Source organism: Dipodomys merriami, unplaced genomic scaffold (assembly GCF_024711535.1).
Source record: "Dipodomys merriami isolate MVZ:Mamm:240054 unplaced genomic scaffold, mDipMer1.0.p SCAF_3, whole genome shotgun sequence".
Taxonomy (NCBI): Eukaryota; Metazoa; Chordata; class Mammalia; order Rodentia; family Heteromyidae; genus Dipodomys; species Dipodomys merriami.
In genome coordinates this window covers 103,526,303-103,542,004 of record NW_027204492.1, presented here as the reverse complement: position 1 = coordinate 103,542,004, position 15,702 = coordinate 103,526,303, and the positions used below count along the sequence as shown (strand labels likewise).

The 15,702-nt window shown below is 41.9% G+C and overlaps 1 protein-coding gene across 1 annotated transcript; it reads left to right on the top strand.

Annotated features, from left to right (window-relative positions):
• Nucleotides 1-4,519: 4,519 nt before the first annotated feature.
• Nucleotides 4,520-10,862, top strand: LOC138839692 (melanoma-associated antigen B10-like). Its single transcript, XM_070039268.1, has 3 exons — nucleotides 4,520-4,759; nucleotides 5,421-5,497; nucleotides 9,516-10,862. The coding sequence occupies exon 3, from the start codon at nucleotides 9,566-9,568 to the stop codon at nucleotides 10,622-10,624; it is 1,059 nt and encodes a 352-aa protein (XP_069895369.1). The 5' UTR covers nucleotides 4,520-4,759; nucleotides 5,421-5,497; nucleotides 9,516-9,565; the 3' UTR covers nucleotides 10,625-10,862.
• Nucleotides 10,863-15,702: the final 4,840 nt, after the last annotated feature.

Here is a 15,702-nt window from a genome sequence, read left to right as displayed (position 1 = left end):
CTGGTGCCCAGCGCCATTTCATTTTCTAAACAAGGAAGTACTCTGTAGTCCAGTCTTGCTTTGAACTCTCTCCATTTTCTGCTTCAATCTCCTAAGAGCTGGGATTACAGCCATGTACCACCATGTTAAGCTTTAACTATCTATCATACAGCTTTCAAAAACTGTGCTTCTGTGGAAGTTCAGTTTGCTTTCACCTTAGTATATATTCAGCTTTTAGTTCATGCAAAGTGTGTGTGTGAGAGAGATGGGGGGGGAGGAGAGAGTGAGAGAGAGAGAGAGTTTGCTGGTACTGGGAGGCTTGAAATCTAGGCACGTTTGCTTCTTTTTTTCCCTACTCCTGACTAGCCTTCTACTACTTGAGGCACACCTCCAGTTCCCAGGTTTTTGCTGGTTAATTAGAGATAAGAGTTTCTAGGATTTGTCTGTCTGATGTGGCTCTGAACTGAGATCCTCAGAATTCAGCCTCCTGTGTAGCTAGAATTATAGGTGTGAGCCTTTGGTGTCCAACCATATTTCTTATTTTAAGTTCCCTAGAGAGAACATCAACTTTGGTTACTGTTTTATAAATTATCTCAATGATCAATGTATTGCCAGAGGCCAACAGAAAAAACACTGATTTCCAGTCACCACTCATCTATGCTGATTCAATAGGTGAGGCTAGGACACAAGACTGAATTTTATCAATTAGGTAATTCTTACAATGAAGCAAATATAGGACTCTTTGTTTCAGCTTTCAGAAAATGATTGTCAGCCCACAGGTTGGCTGCTATTTTTTTTTTGCTTGCCAGTCCTGGGACTTGAACTCAGGGCCAGGCACAAGGCTAGTGCTTTACAATTTGAGCCACAGCTCCACTTAACAACCTTTTTTTGGTGGCTAATTAAAGATAACAGTGTCATGGACTTTCTTTCCAGGCTGGCTTTGAATTGCAGTCTTCAGATCTCAACCTCAGGAGTAGCTAGGATTACCTGCAATGAGCCTATCACAACCTGGCTTTTTTTTTTAATTTAATTTAATTTTAGTTGTGAACATACTGTACAGAGTAGTTACAATTACATGGGCAGGATAATGCGTACATTTCTTACCAAGCATTGCAGCCTCCTCCTTTGTTTACCCTTAACATCCCTTCCCAGCCTCCCCCCTCCCCCCTAATCCCAATCCTTCTCCTTTCCTTCCCCCCCTTTCCCCCCCCCCCACACCGACGTTGTAAAGCTCGTTTTGGACATGACAACTTGTACTTCTCATTGTTGCAACAGGTCCACCTGTATCCTTAAACAACTGGTTTTTCCCCATCTCCTCCACAAGTTATACAGACATCAAATATAGTGAAAGCAGTGGTTATACTGTGGGGGAGGGACATACAAAGCAACAAAGAGATAATCTTATAAATGCAGAACCTGGCTTTTTAACTTAGGCTTTGTCCTTGCTAGGTTGCCTTGCTTGCCTTTCTTTTTGTTATTGTTCTTTCTAGAGACTTGCACTTGCTAGGCTGGCTTGTTCACCTGCTGTTCTACCTTTGAGCCACACTTCCAGCTCTATTTTTTGCTATTTTGGAGACAGTGTTTCATGGATTTTTCTGCCTGGGCTGGCTTTGAACTTTGATCGCTCAGATCTCAGCTGCTTAAGTAGCTAGGATTTGCAAGTATGAGCCACCAGCACCCGGCCTAGTTGGCTATTTCCATCAAGTGCCTATCTCTTATTAAATAAAGCTACTGGTTATAGGTGGGAAGAACAAAATATGGGTGCCTTGTAAGTCCAGCTATAGCACAAGTAAGAGTACCACAGCAAAGTGTATGACTCTTTAAGACTGGGATTTGAACATAAGCATTGTAACCACAGAATGTCCTTGTAACACCATACATACTATGTATAAAATTTAAAAAATAATTTTCAAGTCCCATACATTTTGGAAGTTGAAATTCCGTGGTTTCATAATTCCAGTCCTTAATACTTTGCTTACCACCGCATTATCCTGCCCATGTAATTGTAACTCCTCTGTACAGTATGTTCACAAATAAAATTAAATTAAATTAAAAAAATACTTTGCTTGCCAGTTGTCTTAAAGACAAGTTAAACATAGATTTTTTTTAAGCATTGATTTTGGTCACCTAGCTTTTCCAGTTTAGTGCTTCTGGACAAATGCACACAAGCATTTAAATAGAACCCAGACTCACCAGAGGCTTAATTAATTAAGTAGCTCATGCTTGCTTCTGCTTCAAAATGGCATCCTTTTATTTCAGACACCCAAATGCTGAGATTGATTACAGATGCTGTGCATGATTAGTTTTAATTTTAGCTCAAGTTTGCAAAGCAGATCACTAGTCCGCAAATTATGACAAGCTTGTTAATGTTTCAAAAACTAAATTGTAAAGACTATGCAATTTTCCTGTGGCCTAACTCTAGGATTGTCCCAAGGTACTTTACTTTTCCTTTATATATTATGAGCAACAAAGGTCTCTCATGGTAAAATTTCTCAGGCTCATGAGGATGTTAAAAGGCTAAGGAATCCACCAGAGGCAAGCAGATGGGATACTTCTTGGTGATCCACACAGTCCATTGTAAAGGAAAGTAACAACACTTGCTCAGGCATTCTTGGCTGCCAATTTAACATGCCAATTATAATACCATCAGGAGCTGACTCCAAGACTGAGTCTGCTGCTTCAGCACCCCTGTTGATCCAATGGTCTTCTGTGGAGACTGGCAGAACAGAATCATGTCAAGGGTTTCACCCAAGATCACCTCTTTAGGAGTCCAAGGGGGACCTACAGATGAAAGGTGAAGGTGCACTGTGGTGGTACGGAGGCCCACAGTGCAGACATTGATTTTTGTGGTTTTGAATTCATTTCCCTTCTTACTATTTCACCATAGTCCTCAGACTATGTAGCTAAAATAAAATCAGGCTTGAATAGGTAAATAAGATGTGGAATGGGGGCTCATGCCTGTAATTCTCGGTACTCTGGAGACTGAGATGTGAGGATTGTGGTTTGAAGCCAGCCCAGAGAAGAAAAGTCCAACTAATCAACAAAAAGCCAGAAGTGGAGCTGTGGCTCACAAGGTAGCCTAAAGCACAAATGCTCAGGAACAGCTCAAAAGCCCTGAGTTCAAGCCTCAGGATCAGCACACACAAAAACAAAGAAATTAAAAAGAACTGAATTAAACCAAGCACCAGTGGTTCATGCCTGTAATCCTAGCTACTCAGAAGGCTGAGATTTGAGGATGATAGTTTTCAAAGCCAGTGCAGGCAGGAAAGTCCCTGAGACTCTTATCTCCAATTAACACCAAGAAAACTGGAAGTAGCACTGTGGCTCAAGTGGTAGAGTGCTTTCCGTGAGGTGAAGAGTTGTGGGACAGTGCCCAGGCCCAGAGTTCAAGCCCCATGACCAACAAAAAAAAAAGGATTGTCTTTGGTGTAATAGGATCCTTCTGAGCCCACTACTAGAAATTCCTTGTAAAAGGGGTCTGCTTTGGTAGCAGAAAGTGTCTAGTCTCAGTCCTTTCTCACATTATAGTGTTTTTTCCCCTGGATCATCTCCATTGCCCACTGGAACTGAACTACTGAGCACTACATTACTGCCACCTTCTCCTCCTCTTTGGTTGAATGACTAAGGGAAACTCTGAACAAAGAATAACTCAGAGACCCAATCATCCTAAGAATATCTTGAGAATCCTAAAGAAGTAGTGAAATCTGAATTATTCCTCTGGCATTTCAGGGAAGTGAGTGCTTGAATGCTTTATCTGATGTAGACAGTATCAAGTAATAGGAATGAGTTTCACGCCTTGTTACAATTTGGCCAGTGCTCTCTTGTGGGTTTGAATCTTCTCCCCACAGAAGAAGAAAGTGATCCCTGCTGACTCATGTTCTTTTGTCATTCCTGGTCTACTGTGCGCAGGGAATATCCCTAAATATCCCCCTTCCATATGAAGAATCAGGAAAGTAAGTGCATTAGTCTCCAATGGTGGATGCTTGGCTATAATAAATGAGGACTCAATGCTTTCTGAAGCGATCACCCACCCAAACAGAAGAAAGGGACAATGAATTACCCTTGCTGTTGACTTTGTACACATGACTGGCTGTGTAGATCAGAAATTCTTTCACTTTGCCTTCTAGAAACTGAAGGGTGGTAGGGAAGCCCTTGATTTAAGGCTAAGTATCCCGAGGGAAGAGTTCCAACCTCAACACACTATTAGCTTTATGATCATTGTAGGTCAGCTGTAGGAAAGCCCAATATTCATGAGAAGTGGTATACTCCAGTATCTGCTTTGGGAACTCACAGAGAGAAGGAATTGGTGTGAAAGGGGTTGTGTCAAGTTGGTTGAGTGAGGAGTTACAGATCTTATCAGGAATTCAAAAAAGACCTTGAGTTAGGACCTCCCCCCAATGGAGGCGCTCCCATCTCTTCCAATAGAATCAGTCAAAACCATCAGACGTAACAATGGTCTGTGAGTAGTTTCTAGAATCTTTTTGAGGTGATGGCCATGGGTGAGCACATTAGAACGTTGTATTGGAGTAAAGATGTAGAACTTGCAAGGAGGAAACCACAGCGCCAAAACAACTGGGGGCCTCTCGGGAAAACCCCCTACTCCTCCAAAATGCACCAGGGACAGTGGAAGTGACGCAGTAGACTGACTTCCGCTTACCGCCATGAGGCAACGGAAGTCACAACCTCGGAGCCGGAGCGGGAGCCGGAGCGGGAGCCGGAGCCGTCGTGTGAGAGTGGCTGAGACAGTGTTTGAAAAGAAAGAGTCTTGCCTCTAATTAAGGTAAAATTTGACCCCCAATGCGCACTCCTGAGGAGTTTCCAGGGAGTTAAGCCCCTTCTACTAGCTTTGATAGTATATTTTCTAGTGTAGTGACGATGTTTAAGGAGCGTCTCAGCTCCTCGGCCTAGTGGCATAGGCCTGGCATAATTCCAGTTGTCTGGGAGACATAGAAGCATCAGGCCTGAGGAAGGCTCTGTACAAAAAGCGGAAAACACTATCAGAAAAGTAAAGCTAAAAAGGCCAGCTGCAGGTATTGCTCAAGTGACAGAACCCCTGTCTGGCAAGAGGCCGAGTTTAAACTTAACTAAAAAATAAAAATAAACTTTGGTAGAGAAGTGGAGGAAGGGGCATGGAGTAAGCAAAGTGGGGGAGGGGAAGGCAGTGGCGATATGCCATGAACCGGAGCTCTGCCTTGCAACCACCAGAAGGAGCCTTTGTGAGGTCTAAGTAGGAGTAAAAGTGAATTCTGAGGTTATCTACCCCAGGACAGTGGCTGAGACCCACACCCCTATTTTTGGTCTTACATTCAAACCTCTGCAAAAATAATTAAATTAAAATAAGCTTCATTGTAGGGAATTGGAGGAATGGGCATAGAGTAGGCAGAGAGGAGGAGGGAAAGGTATGGATGGCTTGGTATGAGACTGTTTGTTTTTCTTTCCAGCCACCAGAGAGAGCCTTTCTGTGGTCTAAAAGGCATAATACCGAAATCTTGCAGGTTTGGAGGTCCCAGTACAGCAGGTAAGACCCCTACTCAAATTTTCTGTCCAAGTTCCAACCTCGGCCAAAAAATAAAAATAAATTCCTTCAGAGTGGTGATAGAGGAATATGGGATTGATGAATGGGGAGAGAGGAATGGTGGAAGGGTGGGGGAGGGAAGGGGAAAAACTAGAGGAAGGAAGGGTGAATGAGGGGAGAGAGGCCAAGGAGGGGAAAAACAGAGTCAGATTGGGTGAAGATACTAGACACGAAGAGGCAGCATTTTCTCAGTCTATCTGAAGTAAAAGCAGAGACGTTGAGCGAGTTGTATGACAAATTGTCTGTCCCAGAACAGTAAAGAAGATCCACACTTCAAACTTGCAATCCTGAATTCAAACATTCCAAAACATAAAGGTCCTCACCCCTATAATCCTAGTTACTCAGGAGGCTGAGATCTGAGGATTGTGGTATGAACCTCCAAAGGCAGTATACTCTTAAGCTCTCACAGGGGAAAAATAGAAGAGATGTAGAAGAACTTATGTTGCATTTTGTTCAGTCCAGAACAGTTGGGAAGACACACACACACACACAAAAACTTTTGGTTTCAAATTTAAACTCCCACTAAAAATAACATGGAACACTTGGACACTGGTAGCTTATGCCTGTAATCCTAGCTACTCAGGAAGCTGACTTCTGAAGATCACAGTTCAAAAGCAGCATTGGCAGGAAAGTCCATGAAACTTATCTCCAATTAACCACCAAAAAAGCCACAAATGAAGCTTGGCTCAAGTTGTAGACCACAAACCTTGAGCATAAAAGCTTAGGCACAGTACCCAGGCCTGAGTTCAAGCCTTAGGACTGGCACATAAATTCTAAGGAGAGGGAGGGACTCAGGGGATTGGAATGAGGGCATTCAGGTAGATGGGTGAGAATACTGTACTATATGTTGCCTTAGGACCAGAGATGGGATGGAGGAAAGGGGAGGTAATGACGAAGGGAGCTAGAGCAATAGTGGGGCAAAGGAACTAGACCTGTAAGAGCTAAGAGAGGTTCCTTTGTCTGACAGGAATAAAAGTAGAGACCTTCAGTGATTTATATGTGGCAAACTGTCCAGCCCAGAACAGAGGGTGGCTTTGTTACTTGTGGACCCCATTCTTGTTCTCTTCATGTTTGGACTCATGAGTATGAGGGAAAAGGTGAGAGCAACAGAGGCAAAGATACTGATCTCAACAGACCAGATCAACTTTAATGAAAGTTGAAGAGGGACTCCAGGGTAATCTGAATAGAGTCAGGAAACAGGAGGTGTAATGGGGGCAGGGAGGGAGGGATTTTAAGTAGGGTCATGGGTGGGAGTAGTGCAGGTAGCTGGAGGGCTCAAAGATTTTTGAGAATTTATGATGCAGTACTGGTTCTGGGAAACTGTTGTTTGGTAATGTCCCCTGCTCAGTCAGGTGTGGCCTGCTTGGAGTAACTCAGGCACCTGTCATCTGGGGGGTTCGGGGAGTGGGCTTTTATATTTAGACTAAGATTCTGGGCTGGGGAATGGGCTGGAGAATTTAGGGGAGGTTAGTCAGTGGGCTAAGCCATGGGAGCAACATTGAGTTATGAGAGCAAAGCAGATTCCCATCAATGAACAAAGAATTGAACTGACTCAAGTGGAAGAACATGAGCTCAGAAAGCGTGAAGCCCTGAGTTCAAATCTCAGTACTGAAAAGAAATTAAAATAATTCATCTGAGAGTTAGGATTGTGTTACTAAGCAATAGTTTATTGAAAATGAAAGTATACTGTCAAGGGAGACAGTAGGTTCCAGTTAAATAAGAGTTCTGTGAATTGGGTTGGTTTTATTATCCTGAGATAGGTTTGAGTACATCACACTACTGGTGTAATTAGACTAATTAGGGTTTGGATTGACAGGTCTCAGTTATGTAACTCAGACTATAATGCGCATCTGTGAAATGTTCTTTATTGTTTTATCTTTTTGTTTTTTTGTCAGTTGTGGGACTTGAACTCTGAGCCTGGGCATTGTCCCTGAGCTCTTCAGCTCAAGGCGAGTGCTCTACCATGTGGCGAGTGCCACATCTGGTTTTCTGGTGGTTAATTGGAGATAAGATTCTTAAGGACTTTCCTGCCTGGGGTGGCTTTGAACTGCAATTCTTACTTAGATCTCAGCTCCTGAGTGGCTAGGATTATAGGCATGAGCCACTGGTACCCAGCTTCTTTATTGGGGTTTTAATCATATGTATGTGATGCAAGCCAGATTTAAGGGAAAACACCTGAAAGGATACCTGGTGGTCACAGATTAGTAATGCTGCATGCTTTGGAGACTGTTTAGAACCAATGATCCCCTCTCCCCTTATTTGTAGAATGCTGATGACCATAAGAATTGATGTGATCGCCAACAAGGGGGCATTTGGGGACATTTCTGAGTGGTCTGGGTATGATTCACTTCACACCTATTTTCTTTGCCTCAACTGTCTGCCTACATATGTTCTTTATTTTTCCAGTGCCCTATATCTGAAAGGAATCCTTCACATCCATCCCCAGGGACCATGTGGAGGCAAGCAGGCACAGGAGAAAGATTATTATAAGGTTTATTAGAAGGGCCATATTTTCCAGGAGAGGGAGCACATGGCACCTGTCCCTATCCAAGTAGCAGGAGGGTCTGGGGCAGGAAGTGAGGTAGGTACAGTGCTCAGGTTGGTCTGGGAGGAGAGAGGCAGTGTCCAGCTGTAGGACGGGAACTCCATGGCAGGGAGGATCTCAGGTATGGGTGGAGCTGAGGACCAGACTTGGGGACAACGCTAACAATATCAGATTGATTTATTTCAAGAATTCTTCTGTTGTAAAGTGACAATTCAGAGAGGCCCCATTTTGAGAGGTCGAATTTTGTAGTCTTGGTTAGAGCCTTAACAGTCTGTAGGCAGGCAACTGTTACAAAAGCCTGCAGCCTGCAAATACACTTAACACTGTTACAGGCCAGAGAGGAAAAAACAAAAACAATACCAACAAACCAATTCAGCTGTAATTGAGAGCTGGGGGTAGGGTCAGGCCTGGGGGTAGGGTCACAGGAAATTCCCAGTCCCAGGCACTGGACTGATAGGTCCAACAACCCATCAGGCAAGTGCCCACCCATGCCTTCAGGGACTCAGGCATACCCATCACCAGCATGAAGACAAGATGCTAGACCCAATCATTCACCATGTAGCCAATATGGCACCAACCAGACTTGACCTCCCTACTTCACTCCTACCACTGGTATTTCAGAAGCAAATGCCTTAAAATTGAGTCAGTACAGACATTAATTCCCAGCCTGATATAATTGAGGTCTTAGGAAACCACCTACCCCTAACAAGGGACTTATGAAACTCCACTGTTGCTGATAATCCAAGAGGTAAATTCTTTGTTCTGAGCCCTATGTTAGTAGAGGAAGCCTCAAGCTCTTCGAGCTGTCAGTTGTGAGGACTTAGATGGAAAATGGAAAATCATATCTATCCCGCAAGCCTGAATAACCAGAAAAAGATACATTATACCTTCCTAAATAATCTCCTTGCTATTTTCAGGGAGTTGAGGGCCTTGTATAGAAGGGTTGAGGGTCAAAATGAGTAGTTCCAGGAACTCCTAAAAGTGAAGATGAGAACCCCTGGCTAGAAAGAATCCCATAGAGTCTGTGGTTCATTCTTCTGGGTCTCTAGGTGAGTATGATCAGGTAAGCTTTCCCTCCACTCATCCCTTGGTATCTCTGATGAGGGCTCTGTAATGAGGGGCCATTATCAAAACCAGATGAAGTGATAACCTTTAATGTGAACCCAAATACAGACTTCCAGCTTCATAACAGAACCACTAATCTTAACCTCAGGAAGTCCCAGGCAAATTTGACAACTAGCCATCTAAGGCATACCTTAGTGTTTTTCCATAGGGAACAAGCAGATTAGGGGCTAGGTATAGTGTGATTTTTCTAGAGCTGTAGCTTTGAGGAATCCTGCACAGGCTGTTTTTAATAAAGCTGGGAAATCATATCCCAGCTCAAATGGCCCAACAGTCTCATTCTTTCTCCTCCAGGTCTCAGAGTCATCTAAAGCCATTGAGTCATCTGCTCATCTAAAGCCATTATGCCTAGGGGTCTGAAGAGTAAGATGCGTGCTCGTGAGAGACGCCGTCAGGCACAGGAAGAGCCAGAGCTTCCAACTATGACTATGATGGTGGCTCAGGCCAGTTCAATAGAGAGAGGAAATTCTAGATCCTCTTCCTCCTCTTATTCCAGGGGTAGTTCTGAGAATGCAGGGACTCCTGGGGCAACCAGCAATCCTCAGGTGCCTTCTGAAAGTCAGCCAATCACCACTGCTGTTGGAGCTTCTTCAAACACAAGATCTACTAGAAGAAGCCTCAACCAAAGGGCAGAAAGGCCAAGAGTCTCCCAAGCTCAGAATGCCCCTAGGCCTAGAAGATTTCCATTTCATACGGTGCTTGTATTGGTGCACTTTCTGCTGTATAAATATAGAATGAAGGAGCCCATCACAAAGGGAGAAATGGTGCGAAATGTAATCCAAATGCACAAGGTCTACTTCCTTGAGATCCTGAAAAGTGCATCCGATCAACTGGAGCTGGTATTTGGTCTTGATATGAGGGAAATGGATCCCGTCAGACACATATATATCCTTGTCAACAAATTAGAGCTAAGTTGTGATACAAATCTGAATAATGATGGTGTTCCCAAGACAGGCTTGTTGATGACTATCTTGGGTGTGATCTTCATGAGAGGTAATCGTGCTGCTGAGGAGCACATTTGGAGGTTCCTGAATGCAATGGGGTTACATAGAGACCTTGAACACTTTGCATTTGGGGAGCCCCAATCACTAATCCATGATGGTTTTGTGAAAGAAAAGTATCTGGAGTACCGGCAGGTGGACAAAAGTGATCCTCCGCTCTATGAATTCCGGTGGGGCCCAAGAGCCCATGCTGAAACTTCCAAGATGGAAGTGCTGAAGTTTTTAGCCAATGTCTTTCATACCAGCCCTAGAGCCTTCCCATCCTTGTATAAAGAGGCAATGAAAGACGAGGAAGAAAAAGCACAGGCCAGAGCTGCGGCCAGAGCTGATTCCAGGGCTCGTATTGATGCTACAGTCAGTGCACGTTCCAAGATTATTTCTTCCTGCCCTCATAAAATTTGAATCGTTTATCATTTTGTGGTTAAAACATCCATAGTCTAAGTAGTAGAAGTTGAGAGTGGGTCTGGAAACAGCAAATGTTTGATGTTATTTTCTTGTTCTGTTCTGCATGCAATATATTTCAAAAATAGAATGTGCTTGAGCACTTACTGCTAGGAATGCAATGCAAGAGTGTTTTATTCTTTTGTGAAGCACATTAGAAAATATTTCTTTATAGCTAATGGTTTAGAACAAAATAGCATGGCAGTAAACTTAAGTATTTTTTTTTAGTAAAAGTGAAAGAACTCAATGTTGCATTGTGATATAAAAAATGAAAAAAAAATAAAAGCATAAATTGCTGATTTTAGTCTGTTGTTTTGTACCATTCATGTATGTGTGCATATACTTGTTTAAGAATGGTATATGTCTAGGATAATCTTATAAGGTGAGCAGAAAAGCTCAAAAGCTATGTACATATGACCATATAAGATGATGCTAAGCAAAATGAACCCCAAGATATGGACACAAGAGGTTTTTCTTTGTTGTTGTTGTTGTTGTTGTTTATAATGTACTATGTGATTTTCTTTTGTTTTTTTTTTTGTGTGTGTTCTTCCCCCTATCGTATATGCCTTGTTGTGTTGTTTCATATACAGACTTTTTGCTGTTGCTTCACATAGCAAAATAGGTGAAGTCTCTCACTGGGGCCTCTCTCATAAAGGCATAATCTAATTTGTGATGGTTCCATCTTCTTGACCTGGTTACCTTTTGGAGGCCTCACCTTCAATACCATCATATCAGTGATTTAAAGTGTTGTTGTGCTTTGTGTTTTTCTGGTACCAGGGCTTGAATTTAATTCACTCATCTTGGCTGATGCTTTACAAATTGAGCCATACTTCTAGCAATGCTTTTTTTTGTCAGCCCTGGGGATTGAAGTCAGGGCCTTGACACTATCCTTGAGCTTTTTTGCTCAAGACTAATGCTCGACCACTTTGAGCCACAGCACAATTTTTAGTTTCTGGTGGTTAATTGGAGATGAGTCTCATGCATTTACCTGCCTAGGCTGGCTTCAAGCCACAATCCTCAGATCTCAGACTCCTGAGTAAATAGGATTACAGGTGTGAGTCACTGGCATCTGGCTTCCACAATGCCTTTTGCTTGCTATTTTGGAGATGGAGTCTCTTTTCTGCCCATTCTAGCTTTTAAACTATAACCCTCCATATCTCAGCAACCTGAGTAGCCAGGATTACATATGTAAGATGCAACCACTTAGGGTTTTTTAGTTTTTGTGCTGATCTGAAGGCTTGAATTTAGGGCTGTGTGCTATCCCTAAGAATGTTTTGGTCAAGGCTAGCACTCTACCACTTGATCTACAGATTCTAGCTTTTGTTTTTTGCTTTTTGTTTTTTTGTAAAGGTGATGAACAGGTGGGGGTTACAGTTACATAAGCAAGGTAATGAATACATTTCTTTTTAAACACTGTTACCCCCTCCCTTATTTTCTCCCAATTACCACCCCCAACTCCCCTTCCCCCCAGATTGTAAAGTTCATTTCCAACATAGTGTCTTAATGAGTATCGTTGTTGCCTTAGTTCATCATTTGTCCTGCTGTTTCTGTGATTTCCTTTCAATTTCCACTGATCAAAGAAGCTTATATACAAGAGAAGAGGTACAGAAAACTAAAACAGAAAGAAAAATTAGAAATAACTGCATATAGGACATAACAGGAACTTATTTTCAATTCGTGGAGTTCATTTTGTTATGCTTGGTTATATGTGGTCCTATGCACTTAGCGATTGGGCTATTGTGATCCCCTGCTAAGAATATCATATACATATTCTAGTTATTACAAATTTAGTGATTAGTAGGAGATAGTCTCACAGACTTTCCTATCCTAACAGGCTTCGAACACCAATTCTCAGATCTCAGCCTCCTAAGTAGCTAGGATTACAGGTATGAACCAACAGTACTGCAACAGGGACTTACATTTTAACATACACATTTTGGGGGGGGGGAAACACAAAATGTATTCAATAGTAGTGTAATAACTCCTAACTAAAAAGACAAGAAGTATGAAGAATTGGGGATTTCATATGTGGGCAATCAAGTGTCATTGTTTTACGTGGCAAGAGGTTTGAGGCCTGGGAAATTTAGGTCCTTCAGTATGTGTATGTGTACACACACACACACATATAGTTGTACATACATATGTGTATGTGTACATACACATAATTGGTAATGGGGTTTTGAACTCGGGGACTCATGCTTGTCTTGCTTTCTAGGCTGGCACTCTACCACTTGACACGTGAGCCACAACTCCAGCCCAAGTGCCATTACAAGGTGCTTTCAAACTATGAATACACTAGAGATAGAGCTCCACCTGGGACATACATGTCTAAGTGCAGGTGCATGAGAATATGATTTGTGCATATCATCGCGAGAAGAAATAATGGTGAGAAATAATGGTGATACTCAGATGGAGTACTTAGAAGCCACTGTGCTATCACTTTGCAGTGAGTTGGAAGAAGCACAGCCTATCAATTAAATAGGAGCTTAACTTATATGCAATTCAGCAAGCTAAGCAAAAAGTAGGTCTTATCAGGATATAATAATTGTGAATAACAGGTGGTGTGGATGGCAGGGCAAATGGAAGGGAGAGGTTGAAAAAGACCTTGACAATATCTAGGAGCTTTGAATTGCATCATAATTTGAGTATGACTTCCCCACACAAACAATAAATAATGATTTTGAAAATTTATGTAGTAAGGTAGGTTTAACTGCTAAACCACATCCTGATTGATTTTGAGAGCTATTATGTGGGCTACATATTTTTATCTTGTGTATATGATACAAAACAACAAAAACCAATTGAGGTGGTTAGTGGATTTGAGGGGGCAAAACTATAATACTAAATGAAATTTACCAAAGTTCAGTATGTGTCAGGCACCATATCAGGTTCCTTTCATAAATTAAATGCATACTAACATTCCTATTTCACAAGGAAAAACATAAGCTATGGCACAGTGGATTATTTATCAAATCTAATTGAAAGACAAAGAATCACAGAAGCTCATAGAATTTGCAGGTTTCCCAGGTCTAGCTAGCTTCAAATCATAGTGCTGATACTGGTCTGAATTCATCCAGTGTCCACATTGTCCCCATTTCTCCTTGCCTCGGCTGACCTTGGACTCCTTAATTCATTTTTTTCTCACTACTTAACAATGCCTTCCAGGAAAGTAATGAAAGGCTGGAGCACCTCCAACAGCCAAAAAATATCTAAAATCATGTATAGTAAAAGAGAAAATGAATTAGGCTCCAGTGGTTTATGCTTATAATCCTAGTTACTCAGAAGCCTGAGAGCTAAGGATCACTGTTCCAAGCCAGCCTGGGCAGACAAATACAAGACTCTTAAATTCAGTTAGCCAGAAAAATTCCATAGTGGATATATGGCTCAAGTGATAGTGCCAGCCGTAAGCCAGAAAGCTTCAGAGCAAAAACTAAGTGCCCTAAGTTTGAGCCCTTTTACCCCCCCCCCAATAAAACAAAAAGAAAAGAGCTGATCTCAGACGAAGAATTAGGATCTTCATCATGAAATGAAACAAATTAGTAAACTGTCAATGTAATTTGACTATTGTAGATTGTAATAGTAAGTGTGGTGCTATTGAGTAAAGGCTTTAAAAACGGAGCTAGGTGCCTGTGCTTCCCACCTGTATTCTTAGCTACTCAGGAGGCTGAGTTCCACAGGATCAAATTTCAAAACCAGCAGGGAAAGATAGGGACAAGAAACTCCATCTTCAAGACAACTAGCAAAAAGCTGGGTTGGAGTTGTGGGTCAAAGGGTAGAGCGTCAGCTGGTCAAGAAAGTCCAACAAGCCTGAAGCCCTCAGTTAAAACTCCAGTGTGGACAAAATCCTGTCAAAACATAAACAAACCTGATTGCTGATATTCATAAAGTGTCTATGAAGTATCAATGGCTCACACGTGTAATTCTAGCTACTCAGGAGATTGAGATCTGAGCATCTAGGTTGAAAGAGACACTTCTCTCGCATTAACAAACAAAAGATGCTAGACTGTCTAGCCCAGACCTTAGTCCCCCTTATTCTGGCATTGCAGGAATGTGCCAATAAGCCTGGCTTCTAAGTTTAAATATGCTTAACAACTATACACCCAAGTGAAAATGCTAAACAGTAACCCTCTTGCACAACTATTTGAAATACAAATAAATGAACATTAAAAATAAAATGAGCTTAGCAGATGGGAAAAAATGCTGGATTGGAGATGTGACTCCAGTGGTACACTAAACACGAGTGAAATTCCAAGTGATAATGAGAGGCCCTTAGTAAAAGCCCTAGTACCATAAATAAGTTAGTAAGTAAATAAATAAGGATACTTTAGAAAAGTAGTATACTTTGTATTTGAAAATACCTATATTATGGAAGGGACTCAAAAAAAAAGAATGAAAAGAGTTTTGTTTTAGGGTTTATAGTTCCATTTTCTTTTTTTTTAATTTAATTTTATTTTATTTGTGAACATACTGTACAGAGGAGTTACAATTACGGGGGCAGGATAATGCGTACATTTCTTACCAAGCATTGCAGCCTCCTCCTTTGTTTGCCCTTCACATCCCTTCCCAGTCTCCCCCCTCCCCCCCAATCCCAATCCTTCTCCTTCCCCCCCTTCCCCCCCCCCCCGCACCTACGTTGTAAAGCTAGTTTTGGACATGACAACTTGTACTTCTCATTGTTGCAACAGGTCCACCTGTATCCTTAAACAACTGGTTTTTCCCCATCTCCTCCACAAGTTATAATGACATCAAATATAGTGAAAGCAGGGGTTATACTGTGGGGGAAGGATATACAAAACAACAAAGAGATAACCTTATAAAAGCGTTAGAAACACATGCATGAAAGAAAAAAACATTAAAATACACATCTAAGGGTTCATTTTCCTGACATCACATTATCTGACCTTTTCCGCTTGACTCATACATATACTAGATATTACAAATAAGGGAAACCATGGGACCTATGTTTCTTTGGGCCTGGCTTACTTCACTTAATATAATTTTTTCCAAGTTTTTCCATTTCCTAACAAATGGGGCAATGT

What these genes read in the sequence shown, in the direction of transcription:
- LOC138839692 (XM_070039268.1), top strand. Translation starts at nt 9,566, where the DNA reads ATGCCTAGGGGTCTGAAGAGTAAGATGCGTGCTCGTGAGAGACGCCGT.